Here is a 15,000-nt window from a genome sequence, read left to right on the forward strand (position 1 = left end):
CTCCCTGTCTCTCTGTCTGTTTCTGTATGTCTCTTGTCTGTTTTTCTGTCTGTAGCTTGGTTTTAGGGTCATGATGACATTGCTGTTTCTTTTTCTTTCTTTTTTTTTTCCAGTTTCTTATTTTGCTATCAGCATTCTTTCTATCTCCTTCTGCCTGTTTATGTTTTGTCTGTTTCCTTTCCTTCATTTCCAGCGCTCGCGCGCATGTTGCAGGTTATGTCTGTCCACGCGCACGTTTGTTTGCGTGTGAACTTGTGGAGGAGTCTGTAAATGTATATATGTATATATATATATATATATATATATATATATATATATATATGTGTGTGTGTGTGTGTATGTGTGTGTGTGTGTGTGTGTGTTTATCTCTTCGTTTATTGTTGTTGCTGCCGGCTCTCTCTCTCTGTTTTTATTTTTTTTATTTTATAGATACTTGTTTATTGCTTCATCTTGGTGAACGGATTATTTTGTTCTTGTATACATCGAGTGATAACTTTTTTTATTATTATTTTTTTAAACATAGCATGTGTGTGTGTGTGTGTGTGTGTGTGTGTTTGAATGATAAGATTATATTTGAGAGAGAAAGACAGACAGACGCAGACAGAGAGAAGGAAAGAAATCTGCTTTCTCAATCACACCATCGGCGAGGGAGAAGGAAGAACTCAGGAACACGGTAGCAAACTTGTTATTCGACTTTGGGAAATCATTATTTATGGTTCTTCTTTCATCGACTTGCCGCTCCCTCTCAGTCTCCGTCTCTGTCTCGCCCACTGTCTGTCTTTTTGTCTGTCTCTTTGCTCTCTCTCTCTCTCCCTCTGTGTGTGTGTTTGTGTGTGTGTGTGTGTGTGTGTGTGTGTGTGTGTGTGTGTTGGAACGTTTTTCATTTCCTTTAAAAGTCTCTTCCTCTCTCTCTCTCTCTTCCTCTCTCTCTCTCTCTCTGTGTGCTGGAACGTTTTTCATTTCCTTTGGAAGTCTCTCTTTCTCTCTCTCTCTATCTTTGTACCTCCCCATATCTCTCTCTGTATCCCCCATCTCTCCCTCCCTCCCCCCTCTCTCTCTTTCTCTCCCTCCCTCTGCTTTCTTCATCTTCCATCTCATTTGCCCCATACGTCACTGCGAGCGATACGCACAGGATAGAGAGGATTTTTTTTTTTTTGTTTTTTTAAGCAGTCAGCCAGTTTTATCGCACTGAGCGAGCATGGAAAAGGGTTAAGGTATGGGAATAGAAAGAAAGAGAAATCGCTTCAGACAGGGAGCAAGGCGTCGGGGAGAGAGAGAGGGGGTGGATGGGGGGGAGGGGTAGGAGAGACAGAGAGAGAGAGAGAGAGAGAGAGAGAATATGAACGAACTAAGATTTATTTTTCCAGGATATTGAAATAAGCACAGTAGCAAGAATGCTTTTTTTCCCACCCATCTACACACACACACACACACACACACACACACACACACACACACACACACACACACACACACACACACACACACACACACACACACACACACACACACACACACACACACACACACACACACACACTTAAGCGCACGCACACAGAATGGGGGTTGAGAAAGAGGGACAGACAGAGAGTTGAAAGAGAGAGAGAGAGAGAGAGGGGGGGGGAGGTTTGGAAGATGCGAAATGAAAATGTATTCAATAGCCTTTCTGAACAGGATCAGTATACAAATGGCGACATTTATGATGAACCCAAAGATGCTAGACATTTCAGGCAATAGTGTGATGGTTATAACTGCTTCTTCAAACATATATCAGTGTCTTGATTTAGCATTCAGGAACATCTTTAACTTCATATCAATACGTGGATTTTCTTTTTCATTTTGTTTCTGCTTTGATTGATTATGAATAAGGCCACGTGTAAGAAACATATGTTTGCATAAAATCATATTTCTATAGGAGCTAAGATCATAGAGAGCAGGACAGCATTCCCCTTGTTTTTCGTCTTTGCACATACTTTCTGAAATGACATTTGATGTCATATACCAATTCTACAAGTTAGAATATCAATGTTCTTCGAAACGAAAATGTGTCAGTCTTCTGAACATAATCATTGACTCACTTGTGTAAACAAAGTGAGTCTGTGTTTTAAACCTGTGTTCGGTTGTGTGTGTGTGTGTGTGGTAAACTTGACCATTGCCATTTTCTCTGGAAATATGTGTCCGTCAGTACCAACTTTGGCTTAAAAATCGTAGGGGAAAAAAAAATTCAGTCATTCCAATAAGAGTTTGCAAGTCTATCGAATTAAGCCGTGTTTTCCGTATCATTAACGGTTTATTTCGTTGAGGCCATTTCCGGGATTCCGAAAACACCATAAAACCGCATTCCAGTTGCAGTGACGTTGGCGATGCTTAGTGAGTGACGGCGTGACCTCGATTTTCTTGTTAGTATAGTATTATAGTATAGTATAGTATTTCAGCTTAAAACTTAGGCCGCAAGGCCTTTCGCTGATCTTTTGATCAGAGCTAAGTTACCTAACTGTGCAGCTAATTCTAAACGATCTTTTGACCGTATGTAAGCTTCAGCTTCAATGGAAAGAAATTCAGATTCTGGACAGAATACATACAGTGACACAGACTACATCATCTACGTGTTTACTGCATATGAATCTTTTAAAGTGGATACTCAGTTAACTAGAATGAACATAAAAGAGAAATTGAATCGACCGTGTCGTACTTTCCCGGCGGGAGTAACTAAACTTGTACATCTCTGTAGATCCAGAGAAAAACGGCTAAATGTTGCAGTGTGATTGCTGCGATAGCCACGTCTCCTTTACCGCGGACTTTAAAAGAATTCTTTATTGCCCTTAAAGAATTTTTGAATGCCCGAGATACACCAAAATGATATGATTTAAACAGCGTTTTCACTTGGAATACCGCAATCGATTTATCGCCCTTAAAAAAGCATGCTAAAATGTTAATTTTTGAACGTCATTCATGGATAAGCAATAGTGCAGTGAGTAAGACAATTAATTTTTCTTCCCACCCGAACATGCTGGGTTCGAATCTGCGCTCAGGCCTCTTTTAAATTAAAAAAAAAAAAATTTTAACCCGAAGCTTTTATATAACAAATACAGAACATATTTTAACGATTTAAAAAAAAAATAATCAAAGTGTATCACAGGTGAGTCTTGAAGGCCTTGCCTCTCTTTTTATAGTTTTGTTATTGACAGTAAGTCCCCCAAAATATCTATCTATCTATCTATATATGCGTGTGTGTGTGTGTTTGTGTGTGTGTGTGTATGCCTGTGTTTGTGTGTGTTCATGCTTCTGATGTTGATGATTTTTTTTTTTTAACAAACTCATCCTTTCTTCGTAACGTGGTTACCCTATTTTCGGTTCTGTTGCATTTCCCACACAGGATTCTATTCTTTTCTCATCACGCTGGCGGTATCAGTTATCCTTCAACTCATTCTGGAGTTTGGAAGATATATCAACACAGACACCGCCTTAAAACACAACTTATTCAACAGGAATATGCAAAGGCCTTTTTCACACACACACACACACACACACACACACACACACACACACACAAGAAATGAAAATGATAGACATTCAAACAAAAACAACAACGACAACAACAAAATTCATCGCTGTTTCAGTTCACCTGCAACATTTCTGGAAGCAAATTCAGGAATTACATTGGGCGCTAATTGAACGCTGGTTTCGTCATAAGACAGACATTCAACACTGAATAACTTTTAAGCTTTTTTAACTTTTATTATTAACAGAAAGTCGGTATATTTCTGGACATTCCATTTTGGGGTATTTCCGTACAATATCACAAAGAACTGAAATGTCAAAGCCGAATAACGCAGAGGGAGTGTGGTATACAAAACAAATCTCTCTCTCTCTCTCTCTCTCTCTCTCTCTCACACACACACACACACACACACACACACACACATCAAACCTGCAACAAATTCTAGCCACGCGGACAGTGAGGCCCAGCACTCAGTCAACTCTTTCCAAAAACCTGCTACTGTCTACTACAAGTGGTCAGCACGAAGCCTGATCATTGATGGGCATGTGGAGGTGTACCGCTGTCAGTGAAACTCCGGCACTGTGACAGCCAGACCAGGTGAACTTTACTCTCACACACACACACACACACACACACACACATATATATATATATATATATATATATATTTATATCTATATATATATATGTATATATATATATATATAAACGCGCGCGCGCGTATGCACTGACATACCTAAACAAACGCACAGTTGCCCAAACAAACGCACACATACGCGCGCGCAGACTCACACACAAACTCGTGCACACACACACATCTCTCTCTCTCTCTCTCTCTGTGTCTCTGCCTGTGTGTGTCTCTCTCTGTCTGTCTGTCTGTCTCTCTCTCTTACTCTTCCTGTTTCTCTCTGTCTGTCTGTCTGTCTCTCTTTCGCTCTCTCTCTCTGTCTAAAAGACGGGAGTGTACAGCAGGATACAAGTCCTGCATTAAAACCCCTTGACTGCCACAAACGTATTACGTACATGCATAGTGACGTCACTGATGACGTCATCAGAAAAAAGAGAAATAGCTCTGGAAGGCTGAAAATTCACACAGTTCGTCCAGAGTGGTATATCTCCAGACACTTTTTTTTTTCTCAGTTTTAGGCTTATGGTTTTGGATAATGTTTTATGACCTGAAACACCACTTTCTGCTGTTTTCCCCCTGGCACTGAAGGGGTTTTAAGGCGGCGGGGACGTGATGAACGGGACAGCGTGTAAATCCTGTACCGTTTCGTCACCACCAGGGACTCGGCGTTGACGCGCTTAAATTGTCATTTCATCCTTTTGTCAGCCTGGTTGTGGCGGGGTTTGGGCAGTGAGGTGGGGGGGGGGAAACGCTGGGGAAGGGAGCTAAGTCTTATATCTCCAAAATATTTATTTACCCATCAAAGATTCAACAAATAATCAGTTTTCTTCTTCTTCTTCTTCGCATTTTTTTTTCTTCGTCTTCTTCTTCTTCTTTTTCTTTGTTCGTGGGCTGACGTCCACTGGTCGATACGAGTGAGTTTTTACACGTGTGACCGTTTTTGACCCACGATTTTAGCAGCATGTACGTATAGTCGTTGTGTAGCGGCAGGTGTTGCTGATACAGGTGAGGTTCGCCTTGCGAATAATTATGGATAATAAAATCAAATGGTACAGCCACCTATTGTTTTCTTTTTCTTTTCCCCCCACACCACCACATTTTAATCACAGCTGGGGTCGGATCAGCCGCGCGGTAAATAGCGATACAGAAATACAACGAACAAACGACGAATCAGCCTTTTCAACGTTTATACGTCGTATTTCTTCTTCTCCTCCTCCTGCTTCTTCTTCTCCTCCTGCTTCTCTTTGTTGTCATTATCATCATTAATATAATCATTAGTATCATTATCCTCATTATAATCGTTATCATCATCACCATCATCATCAACATCAACATCATCATCATCATCATCATCATCATCATCATCTCCATCATCATCTCTTCTTCGGTGCACCTGTTCGTACAAACTGGCAATGTGTGTGCATTCAATTAAAACATCCTCATCATGCCGCTAAACCCCCCCCCCCCCCCCCCCCCCCACACCCCCTGCTGGTAAGGTCGGTTTCGCAAGGGGAGGACGGACTCTCTCCAACACACAGTGGCAAGCCAGCTATCAGTTTGATGATATTTGCTTTTCGACGGAGAGACGATGATTCCGGCGGCGGCGGCAGGGTTTTTTGGGGGTTTTTTTGTTTTTGTTTTTTGTTTTTTCTTGCTGCCGGTTTGTTGCACGTGCTGGCTGGCGCACAGTGCACCCCGCGGCGTCTGACATTTCGCTCAGTGTCTGCAGCGCCGTAAAGCTGGCAGGAATCGGGCTCTGGAGAAGGCTCATCTGTGGGCTGCCTCCTGCTGGCTCGCCTACCCTGGCCTGGCCCAGACACATTAGCCATTCATTCGCCCGCCCTTTTCCGCTTTGCTGTTTACCTGGAAGGCTTCTGACGTAGCTAGTCGAAGTTTTTTTTGTGTGTGTGTGGGTTTTTTTTGTTTGTTTGTTTTGTTCATTTTTTGTATTGTATTGTTTTGTTTTGTTTTCTCCCGACACTGTCTCTTCTCCCTCGCTGTCCCTATCTCTGTCTCTCTCTCTGTCTCTCTCTCTCACACACACACACACACACACACACACACACACACACACACACCATCCACATTTCCCATCCTCTCTTCCCTCTCTCTCTCTCTCAGTATATATATATATATATATATATATATATATATATATATATATATGTGTGTGTGTGTGTGTGTGTGTGTGTGCATTGTTTATAATGTAAATATCAGTTTTGTCGTAGCGCAGTTTTAACTCACTGAGTTGTGAGTGTGGGACGGAGAAGTCTTGTGTATCTGCGCGAGGGGTAGTCATCCGTTTATCATTGTTTCAGTTGAGGTAGGATAGAATACAAGCTGGCTTTGATGGGCAGATGTTGTGTAAACCTTTTTTTTTTTTTTTTTTTTTTTTTTTTCGTTATCTGCCAAAAATGATAGATCGTTGTAAACTAAGAACATGAGGTTTAGAATACCAACATGAAAAACAACGGCATCAACGACGTGCAGGAAAAAATCTGCACGATCTTTGTTGTGAGGTGGATTCATGCTACTGCAGCGAAAATACACACACACACACACACACACACACACACACACACACACACACACACACACGCAAGCATGCACGCAAACACTCACACACACACACACACACACACACACGCAGGCACGCATGCGCACGCACGCACACACACACACACACACACACACACACACACACACACACACACACACACACACACACACACACACAGCTCGACGCAACAGAATCCATACAATCTCCTTATGAATATACACAAGGATTACCGAAGCATTACGTAAGTAGATCAAATACAGCATAAATTACATGTACGTGACGTGCGATTTCTCAAAAAATGCGAGGCTGTTCAGACGCAGCAAAAAGGCACAGCAGCAGGTTCACTTGTTTACGAATTCAAACTCCATGTTTTTCATTTTTTTCTTTCTTTCTTTCTTTCTATATCTCCAGCGGAACTGCTTAATGATTCTTCGAGGAAGTTGACACAGTAGGAGACACCGCGTGGGTAATAATAACACCACCTTAGTATGTCTTTTTTCGTCTGGCCTTATCTACGAAGCAGAAAATCGCTAATACGGCTTAGCCATAATGTTTATTGTTTTTCTTCTTCCTTTTTCTCCGTGTGCGTGCGGTGCGTGAGGATGGTTTCGCTGGTTGGAAGGGAGAGGCGGGAGGGGTGGGAGGTTCAGATCTGCTGGAGAAAATACGGTGGTTATGTCTTCATGTGTGACCCAGACTAGTTTAATTGTCACGAAAAACGTCCACAGACACAATATTATGGGTAACAAAGCACAGAATGGGTGATAACGAGTGCTTGTTGTCTTGTTACATGACATAATTATGCGTGTTGGCGAACAGATCTGCAGTTGCTTTTTCTTTTTTTCTTAATCAAAGATATAATCAGTGATAGTTCTTTTGGTATCTTGCAAGGAGACTCAGCGTGACACTTCTGGTATTGTTCACAGTATATATTCAACATGGTCACGTCGCAAAGATTTACCGGCGGTTAATTAGTGAAAAATCATCATTTAACCGACAAAGTTCACTGCGAACGCACGCCCAAAACAAAGAGAGATCAGGGAAAATGACACCGACAAACAGAAGAATTTTAGTTCAGTACCATAGTCCCTGTCTGAATAGGGGTAACAGAATGAAAAGAAACTAAATTAGCAGATATGTATTGATATAATACAGTGTAGATGTATATATAAATTAGCACAAACATACACGTTAAAAAACGTAAGGGGACACCATGGTTTCTGAATCAAGACAGCTCAGACTAACATTGGAAAGAAAGAGAGTGAGAGGGTTGGTGATTGGACCAAAAATCTATTTTCTTCAGTTTTGTCTTTTAAAGTTGCTAATCAGTATTCATTATATTCAAACACACACACACACACACACACACACACACACACACACACACACACACACACACACATATATATATATATATATATATATATATATATATATATGTATGTATATATATATAGAAAGAGAGAGAGAGAGAGAGAGAGAGATGGATAGATACTTATAACTGATTTCCGCTTGGTATGTGTGTGTGTGTGTGTATGTATGTGTGTGTGTGTGCGTGTGTACTTAATTATATGAATATAAATATAACTGATTTGCGCTTGGTATGTGTGTGTATATATATAGAGAGAGAGAGGGTGGGGGGAGAGATAGAGAAGATAATACAATCATGAAAGAATATATATATATATATATATATATATAAGATACGGTCATGAAAGAAAAAAACCCAACAGGAAACATACATAATCAAGGGATATATCTGTTATATTTTGATCGATTCTTAAAAAAAATAATATCTTATTTTACCACAGTTAAAGGGGGATATTAATGACGATGAGACTGCGCAGAAACACTCGCGCATATACACACACTCACAAGCACACGGACACACACACACACGCGAGCGCGCACACGCACACACACATACACACACACACGCACAAACACAAACACACACGCACACACGCGCGCGCGCGCAACACACACGCAACACACCACACAACACACACACACACACACACACACACACACACACACACACACACACACACACACACACACACACACACACAGAGGGACCAGGAGCAATTCTTCACATCCTTGGGAAGATATGTTTTGTCGCCATGGTGACGATTTTGATTATAGTGGCGAAACTGGAAAAAAAAAAAAAAGATAACGATGACCCATCAGCTCAATTCTTTGGGTATAATCGTACATTGCTGCTGTACAACATCAATAGGTGAAATCAAAATACGATAGAATGAAATTTATTTCGCAAAATTAAATGAAATGACAATCGTTAAATGAATTGAACATAAAATAAATTGAAATGGAACAACAAAACTTACAGCGCAGGAAAATTTGTGGTGGATACCGCGGAGTTCTCTTTGTCTGACTCTGTCTGTCTGTCTGTCTCTTTTTCTTTCTTTTTTTTTTTTCCTCTGCTCTCTGTCTCTCTCTGTCTCACTCTATCTCTCCTCTCTGTTTCTCTGCCACCCCCGTCCCCACCCCCGCCTCTCCATAAGTCTCTGCCCTCGTTTTCTTCCCCCCTTCCCCCCTCCTTTCTCCACTTTCTGTCCCCCATTCTCACCCCCCCACACTCCTCCTTCTCTATATTTCCCTCCCACCTCTCTCTCTCTCTCTCTCTCTCTCTCTCCCCCCTCCGCCCCCCCAACCTTTCTCACTATCATCTCTATATTCTTATCCTTTTTCATAAATGATTAGCGTGTTGACGAATAGTTGGGAAAACCTCATGTGCACAATTTATACATCCTCGTGGGCTTTATGTTTATTTGTTGTTTTGTTCATGTTATTTCTTTGTTTTTTTGTGTTTTTTTTGTAGTTTCTACAGCAGTTTGAACAGCACAAAGGACTGCTCAGAGAGAAGGTCATTTGCCCCAACTGAATTGAGGAAGGCGTACGGGGGTGTTGCGACATGTGTAGCGCAGACTCCTTGTGCAAATCATCAAAGATGCTTACTTTACTTCAACATGATCAAGTGACGAGTGCAGCGATAGTCTGGATACACATTGTGTGGAGGGACGCACGCACGAACGCGCGCACGCAGACACACTCAGGCAGAGAGAGAGAAAGAGAGAGAAACGCAATGGACTGTTCTTTTATTTTCCCTCTGTCACCCTTGTCTCCGACAGGTGCCCCCTCAACCAAGGACGTGTCCCAACCCAACAACGACGAAGTTCCCCAGAACACCACCACCACCACCACCACCAACGACAACGACGGTAAACAGAGCTCGGAAGAAGCGGCGAACAGCGGCGGCAAGAAACAGACCAAGTCGGAACAGACCCAGACCCAGACTTCAGGGGCTTCACAACACACTTCTCCGAGTCGAAAGTGAGGAAAGTCTTTGTTGTTGGTGTTGGTGGTGGTGTTGGTGTTGTTGTTGTTGGTGGTGGTGGTGTTGTTCTTGTTGCTGTTGGTGTTGTTGTTCTTGTTCTTCTTTCTTTTTGTTGTTCTTGTTGTTGTTGCTGCTGCTGCTGCTGTTGTTGTTGTTATTGTTGTCTTGTCGTTGCTGTTGTTTGATCTGTTTTGAATCATTTATCCGTTATTTTTTTCTCTTCATCTCTGTCAGTGTGTCATTATATCTTTCATCTTATGTATGTATGTATGTGTGTTTTTGTGTGTGTGCGCGTGCTTACGTCCGTGTGTATATGTGTGTATGCGTCCGTTTGTGTGTGTGTTTGTGCGTGTGTACATATACATATATATATGTGTGTGTGTGTGTGTGTGTGTGTGTGTAACATTGAGATTACATCGGCCATTGTATGTCGTCTTATTTGCTATTTACTTGAATGTGTTTGTCGCCGTTTCCATTTTCCTGCTCAGTAATGTGATTGTCAAAGCGTGGGCTGCTTTGAAAGGAGGGAGAGGCAATTCTTGTGAGTGTGTTTCAATGCGCTTTGGAAATGCTGTAGTTTTGTTGTTGCTGCTGTTGTTTTTATCATCATCATCATCACCACCATAAATCCCAATCATCATGAACGTTGACATCGGTGTAACGTTGACATCGATGTATCATTGCTGTCGTCATCATCATTCTCTTGTTTTCTGTATACCGTCGTTAGTATCGTCGTCATCACCATCTCCTCCTCCACCCGCCTTCCTCCCTGTTCACTCACACATGCACACGCACGCATACACACACACACACACACACACACACACACACACACACACACACACACACACACACACACGGCGCGCGCGCGAGTGTGATGGCATCCGTCATTCTGAAGAGAACATGGATCAACGCCCGGAATGTCTGTCCTGTTTATTTGTGCTGGCAGAGCGGCACCTGCAGTGGGCTGTACATGTTGCAGCCTGCCCTCTCCTCTCCTTGGGGCACTGTTCAGATCACACACACACACACCCCCAAACACACACACACACACACACACACGCGCGCGCGCGCGCACACCCTCCCAGCGCTGGTCTGGCACTTCACGCAGGTGGTTCGGCAGTGACTCCTTGCGGCACTTGATGACATCGGGTGGAATCCCACCCAGCCCTGGCACTTGATGACCTCGGGTGGAATCCCACCCAGCGGCACTTGATGACCTCGGGTGGAATCCCACCACCAGCAATGGATGACCTCGGGTGGAATCCCACCCAGCAGCACTTGATGACCTCGGGTGAATGGAATCCCACCCAGCAGCACTTGATGACCTCGGGTGAATGGAATCCCACCCAGCCCCGACACTTAATGACCTCGGGTGGAATCCCACCCGGTCCTGGCGCTTGGGAAGATTGTCGACAGCATTACACAGCTCTTGCCACGTTTGGCGGCATGTCCAGTTCCTCAACGACAGGCAGGTATTCAACAGTATGTCCAGGTCACTTTCAAGGGATGCTTTTTGCTGTTTTTTGACTCACTTGTGTAAACAAAGTGAGTCTATGTTTTAACCCGGTGTTCGGTTGTCTGTGGGTGTGTGTGTGTCCGTGTGTCTGTGTGTCCGTGGTAAACTTTAACATTGACATTTTCTCTGCAAATACTTTGTCAGTTGCAACCAAATTTGGCATAAAAATAGGAAAAATTCAGTTCTTTCCAGTCATCTTGTTTAAAACAATATTGCATCTCTGGGATGGGCACAAAAAATAAAAAAAAGAAGCCTAATTATATGCAAACTGCATTTACTGTTATATTTATATTTTTTGTATTCTCTAAACTTGGCACTTTAACCTCTTATTCTGACACAACAACAAGAGCAGTCATTATTATCATTTTTTGTTCAAACAGGAACTTCTGCATGGAATTTTTATTTATTTTGCAAACGTTTTGGTGCAGATAGTAAAAAAAGGGAAATTACTCAGTAATTAATGCTAGGGGACTTAATTTATCACAAGTGAGTCTTGAAGGCCTTGCCTCTCTTGTTTGTTGTTGTCTTTTCTCTGGAGCAGAACTCTGCCTGGGCGCTCTACCCCACTCCTTTCCATCTGCTTGCCTTTGTCTTCGATGATTTCGCCTGTCGTGGTTTTCAGTGGCGCAGTCTGGCTCTGGGTTGGGTTGGGCCAGTTGGTTTCGCCATGCCTTCGTACATTTCATGGATTTCGCGCTCCGATCGTCCCTTGAAGTGCCGTAAACAGTTGGTCAGAATACTAGTCCTTTAATAATTTTTTTAAAGTGTTTTGTGGAGAGTAGACAATGGAGTCTTTACACTGACGAGGTTGACTGGACCTTCGATGAATGGAGTGGAAGGGTCAGGATCCTCTCTGTTCCTGTCTAGTCAGGCTATACCATATCGTATTCATCGTCATTATCCTCATCATCATCATATTGTACTGATACGGCGCAAACTCATAATCATGAAGGGTTCTAAGCGCCTCACACAAAACAACACATGTACACTACTGCCTTACACCACACAACCGCGCATGAGGACAGGGAAGTTAAAAAACTGAATCCATGCTGCACACCAACACAGTAAACTTCAGAAACATTTCATACATTTAACTTAGCCGAAAATTTCGGCACAGTCTGATTTTCGTTTTATACCACGTGAAATAACAGCCAGAGTCGAAAGTTCTCTCCGAAGTGGATGATAAAATGATTGGCGTGTGTGTGTGTGTGTGTGTGTGTGTGTGTGTGTGTGTGTGTGTGTGTGTGTGTGTGTGTTCAACAGGAAAAACACGAAACAAGAAGCGTCAAAGCAGAAAGCAGCACCTGAAGCAGGTAAAATGTGTTTGTTTGTTTTTTGGTCTTTTTTCTTATGTTTATTCATTTTTTGTATGTCGCCATTTGATAAATCGTATTATTCCATTTTTCTTCTAATTTAAGTTTTCAGTGTGTGTGTGTGTGTGCTTGCGTGTGTGTGTTAATGTGTTTGAGTGTGTGTATGTGTGTTTTTGATTGTGTGAATGTGTATATTTATTTCTGTGCATGGGTGTCAACATGTGTGTGTGTGTGTGTGTGTGTGTGTGTGTGTGCGCGCGCGCGCGCGTGTGTGTGTATCTTTGTGTGTGTGTGTGTGTGTGTGTGTATCTGTGTGTGTGTGCGTCCGCTTCCTTGCGCGTATGGAAGCGTGCGCGTGTTTGCTCATATTGATGACTGAGCGCGTTCCCGTGTGTGTTTAAAGCTTGATAGAAAGAGGGGGGAGAGAGGAGAGGCTGACAGACAGACAGACAGGCAGACATACAGAGAGTAAAGGTTGGGATGCAGAGGGAACGAACACACACACACACACACACACACACACACACAAAAAAAAAAAAGCTTGTGTGCCACAGTATCATCTGTAGTAATACCTGTAACGAAATGTTTGTGATTGGTACAGTTGTGGTCAAATCTCACCTGTCTGTCTGTCTGTAGGTGTTTCTCGCCGTGTCAAAGTTTCTGTCTTTGTTTCCTGGTGTATGTCTTTCTGTATATATCTGTTCCCACAATCGATTTACCCCCCATCCCATCTCTCTCTCTCTCTTCTCTATATCTCTTTCTGTCTCTTTGTCTGTCTCTCACTCTGTTTGTTGTTGTTGTTGTTGTTTCATTTGTATTTCGCCTGTTTTGTGCGAATAGGTGTGTGCGTTTCCGTTTGTGTTTAACCTTGACGTGAAGTGATAGAGGACAGACACAAAGACAGACAGACACAGACAGACGGGCATGCAGACAGACACAGACAGACGGGCAGGCAGACAGACGGACACACAGACGGGCAGGCAAACAGACACAGACAGACGGGCATGCAGACAGACACGGACAGGCAGACAGACAGACACAGACAGACGGGCAGGCAGACAGACGGACACACAGGCGGGCAGGCAGACAGACAGACACAGACAGACGGGCATGCAGACAGACACAGACAGACGGGCATGCAGACAGACGGACAGGCAGACAGACAGACATAGACTGACGGGCAGGCAGACAGACAGACACAGACAGACGGGCAGGCAGACAGACAGACACAGACAGACGGGCAGGCAAACAGACAGACACAGACAGACGAAGAGGCAGGCAGACAGACAGACGGGAAGGCAAGCAGACACATAGAGGTAATAGTATGGTAAGGTTGGGGTTGAGAAAGAACGGACGCACGCGCGCTCGCGCGCGCACACACACACACACACACACACGCGCGCGCGCGCGCGCGTGTGTGTGTGTGTGTGTGTTATACGATATCTTCAGCGTTAATACCTGAAGCGACTTGTTAAGTTTGTGTGAAGCTTGGTGGTAGCCACAGTCTTGAAAAAGTTTCTCTTGTCCCTTTGTCTGTCTGTCTATCTGTGTAAAATCTGTGTGTGTGTCTTTCTCTGTTGATCCCCCCTCTCCCGCTCTCTCTCTCTCTCTCTCTCTCTCTCTGTGAATATCTCTGTGTAACTTGTCTCTCGCACATACTCTTCTTGCTTTCTTTCTTTCTATCTCTTTCTCTCTGTATGTCTCTCTGTCGCTCTGTTTTGTTTTTATTTTATTTTCTATTCTCCAATGATTGTGTCTGTTTTGCGCGCACGGGTGCATGCGTTTTTCTATGGTTTTCAGTTCACCTTGACATGTAGAAGGGAGATAATTACAGTCGTTCTGCAAGATTGGTGGTCAGAGAGAACGAACACGAGCGAGCGGGCGCGCACACACACACGCACGCACGCACGAACGCACATACGCACACAGGCACGCACGCACACACATGTAATACGGTATCTTACGTGTTCATATCTGTAGCACCTAATACATATATAACTATGTGCGTCAGTATGCACACGTATAGAGGCCTACGATCTCACACATACGTGCACGCACGCGCACATACACAAACGCACGCGCTCGCGCGCGTATGCAGCTTAGCCAGCACTTCCTGATTG

At 43.3% G+C, this 15,000-nt stretch overlaps 1 protein-coding gene across 8 annotated transcripts in view; it reads left to right on the forward strand.

The window, feature by feature from the left end:
* The window catches only part of LOC143280583 (regulator of G-protein signaling 22-like), a 132,128-nt gene that overhangs the window by 92,466 nt on the left and 24,662 nt on the right, over window positions 1-15,000 (forward strand). For all 8 annotated transcript variants that reach the window (XM_076585290.1, XM_076585291.1, XM_076585286.1 and 5 more), the window contains 2 exons: window positions 9,843-10,044; window positions 12,831-12,880. In XM_076585290.1, coding sequence (XP_076441405.1) covers window positions 9,843-10,044; window positions 12,831-12,880 — 252 coding nt within the window. The remainder of the gene's footprint in view (window positions 1-9,842; window positions 10,045-12,830; window positions 12,881-15,000) is intronic.

Source organism: Babylonia areolata, chromosome 3 (genome assembly GCF_041734735.1).
Source record: "Babylonia areolata isolate BAREFJ2019XMU chromosome 3, ASM4173473v1, whole genome shotgun sequence".
NCBI lineage: Eukaryota > Metazoa > Mollusca > Gastropoda > Neogastropoda > Buccinidae > Babylonia > Babylonia areolata.